Source organism: Aquarana catesbeiana, linkage group LG06 (assembly GCF_042186555.1).
Source record: "Aquarana catesbeiana isolate 2022-GZ linkage group LG06, ASM4218655v1, whole genome shotgun sequence".
Taxonomy (NCBI): domain Eukaryota; kingdom Metazoa; phylum Chordata; class Amphibia; order Anura; family Ranidae; genus Aquarana; species Aquarana catesbeiana.
In genome coordinates this window covers 389,723,325-389,740,946 of record NC_133329.1, presented here as the reverse complement: position 1 = coordinate 389,740,946, position 17,622 = coordinate 389,723,325, and the positions used below count along the sequence as shown (strand labels likewise).

The window sequence follows — 17,622 nt, the reverse complement described above, 5'->3', positions numbered from 1 at the left end:
AGGTGTCCCTCATTCCCATCTCAAAATATTGGGAGGTATGTTTGTCCTGTTTACCATTATCATTAAAAGTGAAAGTAAAATAAAATCCAGAATTTTGGGTTTCCCCCAGAAAATGGCTAATGACCAGACAAGAAACAAGAAGTGGGCTGTATAAGGGATTTACTGGCAGAAAAAAAAAATGTTTTACTATCCAAAGTTAAAACAACAACAACAAGGGCAGAAGATTTAATAGATGGAAAGATAAAAAAATGACTAAAGTTCCGCTTTAAGTTGCATTATGGAACCATAGGCTGGGTGATGTGTTACTGCGCAATAGACATGTGCGCCGTCAATAAATTTGTTTAGTTTTGTTCCGTATTAGAATGAATTTGTATTTCGTAATTCGTGTCCGAAATTTTGTACGAAATACAAATTTTCGTTAGGTTCGTTAACTTTTCGTAACAATTACGAATGTTCGTTATGATGAATTTATCATTATGAGGGGCTCCCACCATCCGTGTGTTGTGCTCATTATGAGGGGCTCCCACCATCCGTGTGTTGTGCTCATTATGAGGGGCTCCCACCATCCCTGTGTTGTGCTCATTATGAGGGGCTCCCACCATCCCTGTGCTGTGCTCATTATGAGGGGCTCCCACCATCCCTGTGTTGTGCTCATTATGAGGGGCTCCCACCATCCCTGTGTTGTGCTCATTATGAGGGGCTCCCACCATCCGTCTGTTGTGCTCATTATGAGGGGCTCCCACCATCCCTGTGTTGTGCTCATTATGAGGGGCTCCCACCATCCGTCTGTTGTGCTCATTATGAGGGGCTCCCACCATCCCTGTGCTGTGCTCATTATGAGGGGCTCCCACCATCCGTCTGTTGTGCTCATTATGAGGGGCTCCCACCATTCCTGTGTTGTGCTCATTATGAGGGGCTCCCACCATCCCTGTGCTGTGCTCATTATGAGGGGCTCCCACCATCCATGTGTTGTGCTCATTATGAGAGGCTCCCACCATTCCTGTGTTGTGCTCATTATGAGGGGCTCCCACCATCCCTGTGCTGTGCTCATTATGAGGGGCTCCCACCATCCGTGTGTTGTGCTCATTATGAGGGGCTCCCACCATCCGTGTGCTGTGCTCATTATGAGGGGCTCCCACCATCCATGTGCTGTTCTCATTATGAGGGGCTCCCACCATCCGTCTGTTGTGCTCATTATGAGGGGCTCCCACCATCCCTGTGCTGTTCTCATTATGAGGGGCTCCCACCATCCCTGTGCTGTTCTCATTATGAGGGGCTCCCACCATCCCTGTGCTGTTCTCATTATGAGGGGCTCCCACCATCCCTGTGCTGTTCTCATTATGAGGGGCTCCCACCATCCCTGTGCTGTTCTCATTATGAGGGGCTCCCACCATCCCTGTGCTGTGCCCATTATGAGGGGCTCCCACCATCCCTGTGCTGTGCTCATTATGAGGGGCTCCCACCATCCATGTGTTGTGCTCATTATGAGGGGCTCCCACCATCCATGTGTTGTGCTCATTATGAGGGGCTCCCACCATCCCTGTGTTGTGCTCATTATGAGGGGCTCCCACCATCCGTGTGTTGTGCTCATTATGAGGAGCTCCCACCATCCCTGTGCTGTGCTCATTATGAGGGGCTCCCACCATCCCTGTGCTGTGCTCATTATGAGGGGCTCCCACCATCCCTGTGCTGTTCTCATTATGAGGGGCTCCCACCATCCCTGTGCTGTTCTCATTATGAGGGGCTCCCACCATCCCTGTGCTGTGCTCATTATGAGGGGCTCCCACCATCCCTGTGTTGTGCTCATTATGAGGGGCTCCCACCATCCCTGTGCTGACTTCCTGGGTTTTTTAACTTTTAGGTTTGTTAACTTTTCGTAATAATTAGGAATGTTCGTTAGGAATTTGGATCCGAAATTCGTAAACGAAATTTCGTAAAAAAATCGGAAGCATGGCAATTCGTATTTCGGATGCTCCCGAATTTACGGAAATTTGTATGAATTTTCGATTCGTCCGAAACTAATCGCACATGTCTACTGTGCCATAGAAAAGCATTGGAGGAAAATTCACTGCATTCCCACCATATCTGTGCTGTGCTCTTTATGAGGGGCTTCCACCATCCCTGTGCTGTGCTCTTTATGAGGGGCTTCCACCATATCTGTGTTGTGCTCATTATGAGGGGCTCCCACCATCCCTGTGTTGTGCTCATTATGAGGGGCTCCCACCATCCCTGTGCTGTGCTCATTATGAGGGGCTCCCACCATCCCTGTGTTGTGCTCATTATGAGGGGCTCCCACCATCCCTGTGCTGACTTCCTGGGTTTTTTTACTTTTAGGTTTGTTAACTTTTCGTAATAATTAGGAATGTTCGTTAGGAATTTGGATCCGAAATTCGTAAACGAAATTTCGTAAAAAAATCGGAAGCATGGCAATTCGTATTTCGGATGCTCCCGAATTTACGGAAATTTGTATGAATTTTCGATTCGTCCGAAACTAATCGCACATGTCTACTGTGCCATAGAAAAGCATTGGAGGAAAATTCACTGCATTCCCACCATATCTGTGCTGTGCTCTTTATGAGGGGCTTCCACCATATCTGTGTTGTGCTCATTATGAGGGGCTCCCACCATCCGTGTGTTGTGCTCATTATGAGGGGCTCCCACCATCCGTGTGTTGTGCTCATTATGAGGGGCTCCCACCATATCTGTGCTGTGCTCATTATGAGGGGCTCCCACCATATCTGTGTTGTGCTCATTATGAGGGGCTCCCACCATCCCTGTGCTGTGCTCATTATGAGGGGCTCCCACCATCCCTGTGCTGTGCTCATTATGAGGGGCTCCCACCATCCCTGTGCTGTGCTCTTTATGAGGGGCTCCCACCATATCTGTGCTGTGCTCATTATGAGGGGCTCCCACCATCCCTGTGCTGTGCTCATTATGAGGGGCTCCCACCATCCCTGTGCTGTGCTCATTATGAGGGGCTCCCACCATCCCTGTGTTGTGCTCATTATGAGAGGCTCCCACCATCCCTGTGTTGTGCTCATTATGAGAGGCTCCCACCATCCCTGTGCTGTGCTCATTATGAGGGGCTCCCACCATCCCTGTGTTGTGCTCATTATGAGGGGCTCCCACCATCCCTGTGCTGACTTCCTGGGTTTTTTTACTTTTAGGTTTGTTAACTTTTCGTAATAATTAGGAATGTTCGTTAGGAATTTGGATCCGAAATTCGTAAACGAAATTTCGTAAAAAAATCGGAAGCATGGCAATTCGTATTTCGGATGCTCCCGAATTTACGGAAATTTGTATGAATTTTCGATTCGTCCGAAACTAATCGCACATGTCTACTGTGCCATAGAAAAGCATTGGAGGAAAATTCACTGCATTCCCCGTACTGTTCATAGATCTGTTCTGTGCTACCAACTGGCTCAAGCAGTCTTCAAGGCCGATGTTGTCATTGGCTAGCTGAGAACTTTCTGTTAAATAATTCTTCCTTTTCTCTTTTTTCCTTTTTGTGTGGACAGTGTCTTATCTGCCTATAACTGCATCATTTGCAAATCTGTACAGTGAAGATCTTTGCAAACTTCTGAAAAGTCCACCCTTCTAGTAGAAAATTTTCAGACTGTATAAAAGGCTGGCTGGGAAGATAGACATAGTCATTTTTTTTTAAATGATGGAAGTTTTATTAATTTTTTGGGGGCATGAGAATGCAGATGGCAATAAAGGGTGCTGCAGCGATTTGAAATAGAACTGGTGTACTGGGTCCAGTGGTGGACATTGGGCAGTGTGTATTGGGTGGATGGCAGTCGGTCTGTTTTAATTATGAAAGTTTTATGTTATTTTAACCACTTGACCTCTGGAAGATTTACCCCCCCCACCTCTTCATGACTAGCCCATTTTGTGCGATACGGCACTGCATTACTTTAACTCACAATTACGCACTGTACCCAAATAAAATGTGTGTCATTTTTTCCCCCCACAAATAGAGCTTTCTTTTGGTGGTATTCGATCACCGCTGCGTTTTTTATTTTTTGCGCTATAAACAAAATTACTGACAATTTTGAAAAATATATATACCGTATTTATCAGCGCATAACACGCACTTTTTCCCCCCTAAAAATAGGGGGCTAATCACGGGTGCGTGTTATACGCCGATAATGTACCTCGGAGGGGAAGGAGGGGGGCAGCGCTGCTGTATAATCGGCTCTCACTCGGCTCTGACGTCACACACACAGTCCCGCCTCCGCCACTGGCATTGGACCAGTGTTCTGTCAATCACAGGAGCTGGTCCAATGCCGATGGCAGAGGCGGGACTGTGTATGTGACTGCTGAATGAGAGCCGAGTAAACAGGAGATGACGGCTCGGTGATTTCCTGCATGAGAGATGGTGAGGCTGCAGATGGCCATCAGGCTGCATTGATGGGAGATGGGCGCAGATCAGGCTGCAGATGGGCACATATCAGGCTGCATTATGGCTGCAGATGGGCACAGATCAGGCTGCAGATGGGCACATATCAGGCTGCATTATGGCTGCAGATGGGCACAGATCAGGCGGCATTGAGGCTGCAGATGGGCACAGATCAGGCGGCATTGATGGGAGATGGGTGCAGATCAGGCTGCAGATGGGCACATATCAGGCTGCATTATGGCTGCAGATGGGCACAGATCAGGCTGCATTGAGGCTGCAGATGGGCACAAATCAGGCTGCATTGAGGCTGCAGATGGGCACAAATCAGGCTGCATTGAGGCTGCAAATGGGCACAGATCAGGCTGCATTGAGGCTGCAGATGGGCACAGATCAGGCTGCATTGAGGCTGCAGATGGGCTCTATTCAGGCTGCATTGATGGGCACTGACCATTATTTTGCTTCAAAACGGTTTATTTTGAAAAAAATGTTTTTTTCCTAAACTTCCCTCTTAAATTGAAGGTGTGTGTTATACGCTGGTAAATACGGTATACAGAATATTTTTTACTTTCTGCTATAAATCTATTAAAAAAAATGGAAAAATCTAATTTCATCATAAATTTATGCCAATGTGTATTCTGCTACATATGAGAGTCTCCATTTTGAAGCATATATAGCAATATATATATATAGATATATGTATATATACATATATACATATATATATATATATATATATATATATTAAACTGCGGACAGGCATAGCTGGAGGTAGCCCATTCCTCCTTAAATGTTCCAGGACACAGCAGAGGCCCAACACCCCACAATGGTAGCTGAAGACCTCTAGCGTGTCTTGACCCAAATCCAGCAAGCTAAACAAAAATGCTTTTCTTGCAGATTAACAGCTATTTGTCTGTACTTTAAGGGTCTTTAACTGTTTTCCCCCCTGCTGCACCACATCATGTACCTAGTAGGTGATCCGACACTTCCGGGTAGGGGGCGCGATTGCCGATGGCGACCCGGCATGCTGTGATTAAACACAGCATATGTTGATAAGCGAGTGCCGGTGTTTCATCAGATTTGGTGACCCATCAGATTATGTAACGGAAGTGACGTTCCGTCACCGCCATCTTGCTACACCCCGCACTCCTCCACAGTAAGGATACACTGAGAAAGCTGCACGTGGACATCTTGTTACACCCACCGGAGTTTTGCATTTCATGCTTATTTTTAACAGTAATCGGAGCTTATAAGGTGAAATACAGTATTTATAAATCCGGCGGACTGTTTAGATGTTGAATTTTAAAAGCAGCAGCAAAACTGCTGATCTCACAGGTTTGCTAATCTGACAGAACACCTCTGCTTTTGTAATTCAACATGTAAACAGTCTGATGGATTTCTAAATACTGTATTTCACCATATATGCTCCGTTTACTGTTAAAAATAACAGTGAAATGCAAAACTCCCCTTGGTGTAACAAGATGTCCGCTTGCCCCCTTCTCGGTGTATCCTTACTGTGGAGTAGTGCGGGGTGTAGCAAGATGGTGGCAACGGAACATCACCATAGCCAGGCATGTACTGGCCATCGGGACTACCGGGAGATTCCCAGTGGGCCGATGGCTCAGTGGGCCAGTCAGGTGCGGTCCTGGAGCCGCTCCTCTCTGACAGTGAGTGATCGCAATTTCACTCCTGTCAGGAGGAGCAGCTTCCGTCATATGCTGGAGAGAGCATTAGGCGTTATGCTCCCTCCAGCCTGCAGGGGGAAATAGACCAACGGCAGACTTTCCTTCCTCTCTCCCCTTATCACTTGTTATCACATGACTGGAGAGAGGAACGAGAAGCTGCCTTAAAACTGTGAGTACATGTGGGAGGGGGAGGACACTCTGATGTGAAGGGCTGCTGATTGGGACACTCTGATGTAAGGGGGACGCTGTTGGGGACACTCAAAATAAAGTGGGCCGGTCATGAAGAAGTCCAGGGCCAAATTTTTGTCCCAGTCCAGCCCTGACCATAGCTCCCAACTGTCCCTAATTTCTAGGGACTGTCCCTGATTTCTAGGGACTGTCACTGATTTGGAGCAATGTCCCTCTGTCCCTCATTCCTCCTCATTTGTCCCTCATTTTGGTCTGATCCATATAGTTGTATATAAAATGCACTTTTTATCTATCAAAAAGTTTTTTTCAGCCCTAAACCTTTCATCTGATTTCTAAATTGCTGCATTTGTAAATTCCAAAAGCCAATATAAAGGAATAGTAGTGGTAAAAAAAGCACTTGTGTGTTTAACCAATCTTGTTTTTTTGTACAATTCTCCTTTAAGGGGGCGTGGTCAGGGGTGTGTCCTATGTCTGCATACTTTTGCTGATAGGTGTCCCTCATTACCATATTAAAAAGTTGGGAGGTATGCATCACTTCCGTTACAAATTCTGATGGGTCACCAAATCTGACGAAACACCGGCCAATAGATTACCACCGACATCTGAAAAACACACAGGACAGGACTCTGTCTATGTAAACAAGGCAGAGCTCTGTCCTGTCAGCGAGGAAGTGCTGGATTATGTAAAGTGCTGTGTAAATTGATGGCGCTATGTAAGTACCTGAAATAACTGAATACATTTCTTTTTCCTCGCAAAGCAGGGAATGAAATCCATTACTTCACCTAGTGAAAGCACCACACACAGTGTACACAGTGTACACAAACACTGGCTAGGCACACATTTAACTCTTTGATCACCCTAAATCTTCCAGAGGTCAAATGGCTAAAGAGATAAAACAAGGGAAATGTGCATTTATTTTATTTTTCCCTCAATTTAATATCCCAGCTGTGTTAACATATACGTGTTCACTTTGCAGCCAGAAAATATTCTCATGGCAGACATGAGCGGCGATCAGATCCGGATCTGTGATTTTGGGAATGCCCAGGAGCTGACCGAGGGGGAGCCACAGTACTGCAAATACGGAACCCCTGAGTTTGTGGCCCCGGAGATTGTCAACCAGATGCCAATTTCTACCGTCACTGATATATGGTATGACCTGGAATGCAACTGATGTGTGATAAATAGAAATCTGTCCTCCTCCTTACATTGTTCATTTTTTTAATGCGTTCTCCCTTTTCTTTCAGGCCAGTTGGTGTCATTGCATATTTATGGTATGTAGCCTATTTTACCTTCAGTAAAATTGTCATAATAACACATGTGCAATTCGTTTAGTTACAAATTCATTTTTTAACTAATTTTGACAAATCCGTTAGTTTCCTAAATTTCCGAATTTTTCAATTTCCGAAATTACCAAATTTTGTCTTTTCGGAAATTACGAATTTCGAATTTTTTTTCAGAAATTACGAATTTTCGAAATTCCGATTTTCCAAAAATTCGAAATTTTGGAAATTGAAATTTTGGAAATTCAAAATTCAGAAATTCAATATTCGGAAATTCGAATTCTCGGAAATTTGGAAATTCGAAATTGCAGAAATTGGGAAATTTCGGAAATTGGAACAATTTCCAAAATTTCAAAAATTCGAATGCGGAAGTTCGGAAATTCTAAATTTTGGAAATTCGAAATTAGGAAATACTAAGATTCAAAATTAGGAAATTTGAATATTCAAAATTGCATAAATTTAAAACATTTTAAATTTGGAAATTTGAAAATCCAAGAATAAGAATGAAAATCTGAAAATTCGAAAACCCGAAAATCTTAAATAATAACTAACTAATAATAAATATTAAATTATAGGTATTGGAATTTCCTTTCAAATTTGGCTGTTAGTGAACGTAACGAGTACGAATTTATCCGAAGTTACAAATTATCTGAAATAAAGAATGCTGCATCTAAACTAATGGAACGTAACGATCTAATAATAATAAATAACAATAATAATAATACAACCTTTTTATTATTATTATTTATTATTAATTCCATTCCATTTGTTATTTCAGATATTTTGCAACTTCAGATAAATTTGTATTTGTTACGTTCACAAACAGCCAAATTTGAAAGGAAATTCCAATACCTATAATTTAATAGTTAGTTATTATTTTGAATTTGACTAATTTTCTTTCTTTTTTTCACATTTTCAAATTTTCGAATTTCCTAATTTTTGAATTCCCGAATTTTCGGAATTCGAAATTCGGAAATCCGAAAAATCGAAATTCAGAAACTTTAAAATCAGAATTTTCGGTTTTCCGAATTCCGATATTTCAAATTTCCAAGTTTCCGAATTTTTGAATTTCCGAAAACAGCAAAAAAATTAATAAAACGAAAACAAACAAATTTTTTTGTCAGTGCACATGTCTAAACATTAGCATGGGCAGATGGCTCTCTTTAATGCGGTACACAAGTGAAGCCTTCTTTAGATATTGGACATGGAGAGAAGGATTAAAACCTCTGCCTGGTTTGTATTGCTAGAATTAGAAGCATTACCACTCACTACTGTGGCTTTGGAGTAAAAATAAATGGTAAATTAGCATCTTCTAAATCAAGGATCTTCAAACTTTCTAAACAAATGCCGCACTGCCAGTGGGAGTAAACAGTCCCTCGGACTTGGTAGTCAGCAGGAGAAAAAGAAAATATTACATAACGTCTGTGGTCAATAGGAGGAGGAATAGAGCCTCATCATTGTGTCTGTGAGGTGCCACATTGTTGGTATCAGTGGGAGGAATAGTACCCCATCTGTCACGTACCTTAGAGCAGAGCCTGGCGATCAGAGGAAGGCCTCTCTTATAGCTCCTGATCAAGGACCACTGAGGTTGCAACAGCGGCCACGAGAGCGCATGCAGGTACGTGGAGGCTGTGGAGACTGGTGCAGAGTCAGACAAGCCAGGTCATACATGGAAGATTAGGTACATCAGAGACATCAAGCAGAGAATGATCACAGTTCATGCAGAGATTTGGCAACAGAGAATCAAGTAGATACAGATGAAGTCGAGGTCAAGGCAAGCCGGGGTCAGGGTTGGAGAATGTCAGGATGGTCAGGAAGTCAGAATCAGATCAGGGACGGATACAGAAGCAGGATACAAGGGAAAGCTGCAGATCAGACAGCAAGGCCCTAGTGCATCTGTCATCCTTATATGCGGCATTTGGCGCCAAAGCTAAGCGGCGCACAACCGCATTCGTGGGCGCGCGCACACGTTCGCGCATGTGCATAGGTTATCACAAGATCGCGCAGACATGCCTACCAGGAAGGTTGTCCCTGGAATTGTGCCCATGCATGCGGCTTGGCCTCCGACTCCGCCCATCTGCTGCACTATGACAAGCATCTCCCTGACACCATCATTGATGTCAGTACCTCATCGTTGGTATCAGTGGGAGTAATAGTACTCAATTGATGGTGTCAGTGGGAGAAATAGAACCTCATTGTTGATATCAGTTGGAGGAATAGTACCCCATCATTGGTGTCAGTGGAAGTAAAGTACCTCATTGTTGGTGTCAGTGGGAGGAATAATCCTCCATGCTTGATGTCAATAATAGGAATAATGCTCTGCTGTTGGTTTTGGCAAAAGGAACATTGTCTCAATTTTGGTGTCAGTGGGAGGAATAGTGCCTCTTATTAGTGGGAGTAATAATGACCCAAGGCCCGGGTAAAGGCAAGCATAGGGCTACATGCAGCCCCCCGATCCACAGTTTGGTGACCACTGCGCTAAATAAAAGGATACATGATTTTCGTTGTTGTCTTTTAATTCAGATCACTGCTTTCTCCCGAAAACCAATTATCATACAGTTCTAAGAAAGGCCCTTGTTAAAACTGAAGTTTATTCTGCTTATATTTAGCCTTTCCTGTCCCCACTCCCCTTCCCTTCCACCATCAATATGCAAATTAAATTTTTAAATGAAACCTTTACAATTTTCTTATACACCTTGTGCAGTGGTTCAGACTTTTTAGGGTTAAAACAGTAGACGAGGATACGACATAATGCCTCCTCACCATCTGTCAAATGCTCTCTGAAAAGCGATCCACCGCAGATAAGCTTCTCAAAGTGGCAGCAAGGGCTGCCACACTTAAGGACAAGCCCTAAGAGGCATATTTATAAAGTGGTGAATCTAACATTCCTTGAACATTCACTGCAGGTGGACCTTCCAAGTGCTTGCACTTTAAATGACAGTGATTGTTCCACCACCAGTGAATGTTTGGAAAAAGTCCTATTCACCACGTTATAAATATGCCCTTAGTGTATAAAGAGTGTATTTTACTTTGAAGCTGCTGTGATATAATAATCATCAACAACACCCTATTAGGGCATCTATTATAGATGTGTTTCATTCTTAAAGCCTCACAGGAGTTTCCCCCTTTGTGGGTGAAAATGATTACACCACGTTGATGAACATTCGAGGATATACGGTGGCGTTTGAAGAAAAGATGTTTGCAGATCTGACTCGGGAAGCAAGAGGATTCCTAATTAAGGTCCTGGGCAACGAAAAGCTGTGAGTATTACCCACTTAAAGTGACACCCAGGGAAAAAAAACTTCTTCAGGCCAGTTACAGGAATTTATCAAATATATTGCAGATCCTTACCTGCTAGATTGGCCATAGGCACTACTCATGCTCAGTTCTTCTATATGGGTGGGAGAGTCTGCCTTCACTATGATGCTAGTCACTGGTCTGCCTTCACTACATGGTCTCAGATTGTAATAAGGAACAACAAAACCCTGAGATCCCTCTAACTAAGCACTATATGGCTAACGTTATGTGGACAACTGACCATCACACCTACTATATGCACAGAAGTATGTGGACACCTTTCTAAATTATTTTTCGACGCAGATGTTTCCAATGAAAAGTTTCAGAAAAAGGATTTTACACAATTGTGCTCTTCCATTGTGGTAACCGTTTGGTGAAGACCCTTTTTTTGTTCCAGCATGACAGCGCCCTTGTGTACAAAGCAAGCTTATAGAGGTTTAATGAGTTTGGTGTGGAGGAACTTGAGTGGCCTGCACAGTGCCCTGACCTCAACCCGATATGGATGAATTGGAACACCAATTGTAAGCCAGGTCTTGTCACCCAACATCTCCATAAAGACATGGTTTGATGAGTTTGGTGTGGAGGACCCAGAGCCCTGACCTCAACTCTAATGAACACGTTTGGGATGAATTGGAATGCTGATTCTGAGCCAGATCTTCTCATCCAACGTCAGTACCTGACCTCACAAATGCTTGCTTGCTTGAGAACTCCAGGCTATGGGGATTAAAGTAGAACACTATGGCAGTCCATTTTTCCTAAAATATTTTTTATCCAATTGACCAAGATATTTAGAACTATAGGGCAGTAAGGTAGTTTGACTTAAACATACTTAACAGGTTCAACACATGAATCTTTTGTTTCAGGTTTTTTTTAAGCTCTCAGTTTTTTAAGCACTATGCTCTAACAGCAACTACTTACAGGTTCTATTATAAGCTTTTCAGGGTATACAAGTGCTTCACAATGGGGCGCCTTTGCGGCTAACAGGTCTTTCTTCTGCCACTCAATTTCCCATTGGGAACCTACTCCCAACACTATCTAAACCACTGTTCTGACTGAAGGGGTGAGGGGTTGAGAAAGTCCGCAGCCTCTAACTGTCATGGCATTATATATATATATATATATACACACATATAACTTCTACATCTCAAATTGGTTGCCAAAAGCTTGTTAGAACTGTGGCAAAACTAGAATGGTGTTAGAATGCTGGTCTTCGGAGCTCATGGCAGAGGACACTTTAGTCAATTTAGCCCCCCCCTTCCCCACCATGGGCCAGCATCAACACAATGGCCACATGACCACCCTGTTGATGCTGTATACAAAAGGGAAACTTGAAAACTTGACTACCATACCACCTTCTGTACAGCAACAATGGCCAGAAAAAAAAATGGCCACTGCTGTGCAGTCACCAGGATATGGGCTGTGAAGAAAGATGCTTTTTTGGCCGGATGGGACCAGATTCCCATAGACATACTCCTAAATCTTGTGAACAGCCTTCCTAGAACTGTGAAGGCCGTTTCATCTACAAGTAGAAGCTAATCCATGTTAATGTCCATAGTTTTTGAATGAGATGGTCAAAAGGCTTATAAAGGTGTGATGGTCAGGTGTTTAGACTTTTGTCCATCATATACAGTAAACCTAAGCACCTTGCAAGCGATGACTATCATTGGAGGTGAGCTAAGGAAGGCATACAAGGATTGGGGAACTTTGAGTTGGGTTTAATATCTTTCTTCCATGTAGTCTTTTAGCTTCGTAAGGCCACATTTCATGGATTACTGTTAGACAGATGTGCGTTCAGTGTAGTAATAAACTTGTTCTGTTTCTCTCTGGTTTAGGAGACCCAATGCTGAGGAGAGTATGGAGCATCCATGGTTCAAAGTGAGTGGGATTCCACCTTATCATTGTCTGCTTTGTGTCATCCATGTATCCACACCCTGGGTGGGGGGTTAGCTCAAGTGGGGTAAGGCAGTCCAACAGCAAAACCCGGTTGGGAACGTTACTGCCAAGGTGGCTCAGAAAACCTGGACTGGATTCTACCTTAGTTTCCTACATATGAATGTATGTGAGGTGATACATAGCTCCCAACTGTTCTTGATTTTAAGGGACTGTCCCTGATTTGGAGCAATGTCCCTCTGTTCCTCATTCCTTCTCATTTGTCCCTCATGTTGGTCTGATCTATATAGTTGTATAGAAAATGCACTTTTTTCTATCAAAAAGTGTTTTCTAGCAGTAAACCTTTCATCTGATTTCTAAATTGCTGCATTTATAAATTCCAAAAGCCAATATAAAGGAATAGTAATGGTAAAAAAAGCACTCGTGGGTTTAAACAATCTTGTTTTTTTGTACAATGCTCCTTTAAGGGGGAGTGGCAAGGGGTGTGTCCTATGCCTGTATACTTTTGCTGATAGGTGTCCCTCATTCCCATCTTAAAAAGTTGGGAGGTATTCATAGTGTCCCTTAATGATCTTGTCTTTCATATTGTCACACCTAAAAAAACAAGCGCCTATTTTATAATCAGAGTTGGATGCCAGTTCTCCAATTGTATGCAATCCAATGTATGTCATTGTCCGTTACAGGGCTCGGGGGTAGGAGGAAATCCCCACTGTGCAGTTTGTTGAAACAACTTAAACATGAAAAATTATCGGGTTGAACGAAAAAAAAAAAAAGGAATCGAGTCACCAATCCACACACTCGATGTGGATGGAGGAATCCTCCCGTTGAGCCTTTGTATTCTGACAGCAGAATACATCCCGACTTTCCACTATAGCAAATGGTGCTGATCATCTGGAAATTTTCCAGTAGGCAGATTGTACTGAAGTCGATTGCTAGGTCGAGTTCTGTACAGCCAGCCTGCCCATACAAGGATCGAAAATTAAAATTTTGGCCAAATTTTGATCAATGTATGGCGGGCTTAAAAGAGAAGTATGTTTTTTTTTTTTCTTTTTCAAGGATCATACTTACCTAGGTGAATGCAGCATCGGTCCCCTGCTGGCTCTAATGCCCCATACACACGATCAGAAATTCCGCCAGCAAAAGTCGGATGTGAGCTTTTGGTCAGAAATTTCGACCGTGTGTATGCTCCATCGGACTTTTGCTCGCAGAATTCCAGCCAGCAACAGATTGAGAGCAGGTTCTCTATTTTTCGGTCGGAAAAAGTTCCTATCCGAAAATGCGTTCGTCTGTATGCAATTCGGACGCGCAAAAAATCACGCATGCTCGGAAGCGTTGAAGTTCATTTTCTCGGCTCGTCGTAGTGTTGTACGTCACCGCGTTCTTGACGGTCGAAAGTTCAGAGAACTTTTGTGTGATCGTGTGTATGCAAGGCAAGCTCGAGCGGAATTCCGTCAGAAAAACGGGGCATGAGACTGAGAATCAAGCGATCAAAGACCGATGGCTCGGTTCTCAGAGCTCTGTGAGCAGAGAGCTGGTGACTGTCAGTCTCCACTGTCTGCTTTTCCCTCCCTGTGCTCACTGGAGCTCTGGGCTGTGGTTGGGGTGGGAGTAGGGTTGCCACCTTTTCTTCAAGCCAAACCCGAACACTTTGGCGGCCTGGGACACCTTTGGGTGCCCCAAGGAGAATAGTAATGTGGTGCACATAGCGTGCGGCAGTGAACAGTGGGTGTGGCCAAATTGCTCTTGCTGACATCATTGCCCTGCCCCCTCCCCCTCAGTGATGCCGAACCTGCCACCAGACAGCCACCCACAGCTCCCAGATGGCAGCAGATTTGTGTGCAACTATCTCAGTTGCTTGGGGAGCCACAGCCCAGTCTGAAAAATTTGTCCGGGTTTCAGTCTGCCTGAAACCGGGACACATGATTCAAAACCCGGACTGTCCGGGTGAATCCCGGACAGGTGGCAACCCTAGGTGGGAGCGGCCCACTCAGGCTCTCAATGGCTCCATGTTTGTGGGCGGGTCCTGACCAGATTGTTGCGATCTTTCGCCAGCCTGGATCAGCTCCGTGATGTCAGTCAACTGCGGGCTTTAGCCTGCTGACTGCTGAAAATGGGTCGCAGGAGTGCAGAGCGAACTGCACTTCTTTGATCCACAGAAGTACAACTAAACCAGCTTTGGCTGTACTTCTCCTTTAAAGAGAACACAGATCCAGCACTGTATCATTTATTCTGATCCTTAGCTGTCCTTAGTCATAGATCTCCTTTGCTTCCCCCAGCTATGCGTAGATTTATTGCTTTCAGAGCTTCTGTTTATCCAGAGGTAGAAACATTAGTTATAATCCTAGTTGCGTGTTATAAAAACTGCATAGTAGAATGTGACTTATTTGTTATCTGTTCACAGACTTTGGCAAAAGGAAAAAACATCAGCACGGATCATATTAAATTGTTCCAGTCAAGACGCAAGTGGCAGGTCAGTTTCCTTGCTAGTGACAATGTGAAATACAACATGGTGAAAATTCACACTCAGTTCATGTCAATTTAATGTGCCATTGAGTGTAAAGGACAACTGTACCTTTGGTACAAGTTTTCTTCTAACGAACACATAATGCTTCTTGGCAGTAGGGCTGAGCGTATCTGCTTGGGTTTGGTTCATGGACAGTTTTGCAATATTCGCTCAACGTTCGGTAACTTTGCAGCAAACCCTATTAAAGTTTATAGGGGTCACACCTTGTTATTTAATTCTGGCTATTTGTAGGGCTGATAAGCAATCCCACAGAGAATTATCAGCTCTTCCTAACAGCTTCAACACACACTGACAATATGGCTGCTTTGAGACCACACGTTTATCAAAAGTGATTTAGAAACTTTGCCGCTAACCCATGATTTCCACCAACCTGACCCTCATCCCTATTTAGAAGTACGGCTTCAATGGGGTAAAATATTGTTTGACCACAGGGGCTGTATAGCCACATTCAGATTTGAAATGTTTAAAGCCCAACATCAGGCAAAAAAAAAATGTCCCTATAGCTGAAAAAAATGAAAAAACAGCCGCAATACTAACTTATGTATAGTATACCCTGCCACATGGGCGTAGCATAAGGGGTTGCAGGGGTCACAATCGCAACACCGCCCCTAGCTCCAGGGGGCCCCTGCAGCCTCCCTGTCATATCATCATATCCTCCACAAAGTCCAGCTCCGATCTGCCCTAGGGCCCCACAGCCACGCTCCAGTACTGGGCTTCTACTTTGACTTCCACAGTCCACTCCCCTCTGTTCTCAATGGCTGAGGAGAAGCTGTGAGACATTTCTTGATTGGAGAGGAGCACGGGGTAAGAACAGCCCAGGATGGGGAAGTGTCTGCGCTGTGTGCTGGCAACATGGAATGGTAACCGAGTTAAGAGGAGGAGAGTGCCGTCCTATAGCCATGATGGGACCGATGTCTCTGGTGAGGTAAGACACCGCTCAGTGTCTTCTAGTCACTAACTGGGATTCTCTGTACTCCGGGGATGTCTGCATATCCCACCTTCCTGACAACTGGAGAAAAGACATGCACCTCCGGGAGGTGACGTTCCCCCAACACCTGCCAACACTGACAGAGAAACCTTCAGAAATTGCTAAAAGAAATCCCTTAACACATCCTGAGTGGCTGCAAGCTCCAGATTTTACTTTGCCCCCCCCAGATCTAAGTTGCAGCCCCCCAAAGCCCCCTGACCACCCTCTCCACCCTGGATGCTATGCTCGGCTGCTGAGCTCCTTTTCCAGTACAGCACTCTATACTGCTTCTTCTCCGCAGGGCTGAAATCACATTCCTTTACAACACAGCCAGTCAGCCATGATCTGCACAGGGGGTATCTGCCTACTGCAACTACACTGCCGTTTGGACCAGGGGATTTCACAGGTCAGAATAGCAACATAAAAGCCAGATACACCCTGTGAAGGCTGATAGACTGTGTGTAAAAGGAATGTGATTTCAGCCCTGTGTATTTGGGGGGGGGAGGGGGGAGTAACTGTTTACAGCTCTGCCAAATTACCTACCAGGTGTCCCTGTCCTCTGATTCTCCAGCGGTGATCCCTGTCCTCTGATTCTCCAGCGGTGATCCCTGTCCTATGATTCTCCAGCAGTGATCCCTGTCCTCTGATTCTCCAGCGGTGATCCCTGTCCTATGATTCTCCAGCAGTGATCCCTGTCCTCTGATGTATGGAGGAACTCTGGGAACTCAAAACTCTTGGAAGTGGTGGGTGGTAGTGGGGGGGGGGGGGGGGCAGGTCAACTTTTGCATCGTGACCCACAAGCTTCAAGCTACGCCTCTGCCCTGCCATAATTCCTTTCACCCAGCTTCATTTAATCCACTTCCTGTGAGTGTAGGCCATCATGGACCCACTCTCAGGGGCATCATTATGGCACCCTGCACTCATATACAATACTGCAGAGAACAGCGCTATTGGCATAAGTAAACTGGGAGTAAACTCTCTTGTATGACTTATGCCTACAGGAAGCCTATAATAAGGCTTTCCTAAAGGTACAGTAAATATCTCCTAAACATGCACCGTTTAGGACAGGGGTCTCAAACTGGCGACTACAAGTCCCATCATGCCTTTGCCTGTGGGAGTCATGCTTGTAACTGTCAGTCTTGCAATGCCTCATGGGACTTCGCAATAGCTGGAGGGCCGCCAGTTTGATACCCCAGGTTTAGGAGCTATTTACTTTATATGCGGCAGGTGAGGTCACCAGCGCACGCACTCTGAAGGAACGGCATACCTGTGCCGTTCCTTCAGAGCCATGCCACAAACAGCGACTTCCATGCATGGGCACGTCATCACTGGCGCCCATTCATATCGCTAAAGTCTGCAAGCCCAGAAGGAAGACCAGGTGAAGATGGAAG

At 44.6% G+C, this 17,622-nt stretch overlaps 1 protein-coding gene across 3 annotated transcripts in view; it reads left to right on the top strand.

The window, feature by feature from the left end:
- SPEG (striated muscle enriched protein kinase) overlaps nucleotides 1–17,622 on the top strand; it is a 476,968-nt gene that overhangs the window by 390,726 nt on the left and 68,620 nt on the right. For all 3 annotated transcript variants that reach the window (XM_073634316.1, XM_073634315.1, XM_073634317.1), the window contains 5 exons: nucleotides 7,250–7,422; nucleotides 7,518–7,544; nucleotides 10,661–10,813; nucleotides 12,683–12,725; nucleotides 15,142–15,210. In XM_073634316.1, coding sequence (XP_073490417.1) covers nucleotides 7,250–7,422; nucleotides 7,518–7,544; nucleotides 10,661–10,813; nucleotides 12,683–12,725; nucleotides 15,142–15,210 — 465 coding nt within the window. The remainder of the gene's footprint in view (nucleotides 1–7,249; nucleotides 7,423–7,517; nucleotides 7,545–10,660; nucleotides 10,814–12,682; nucleotides 12,726–15,141; nucleotides 15,211–17,622) is intronic.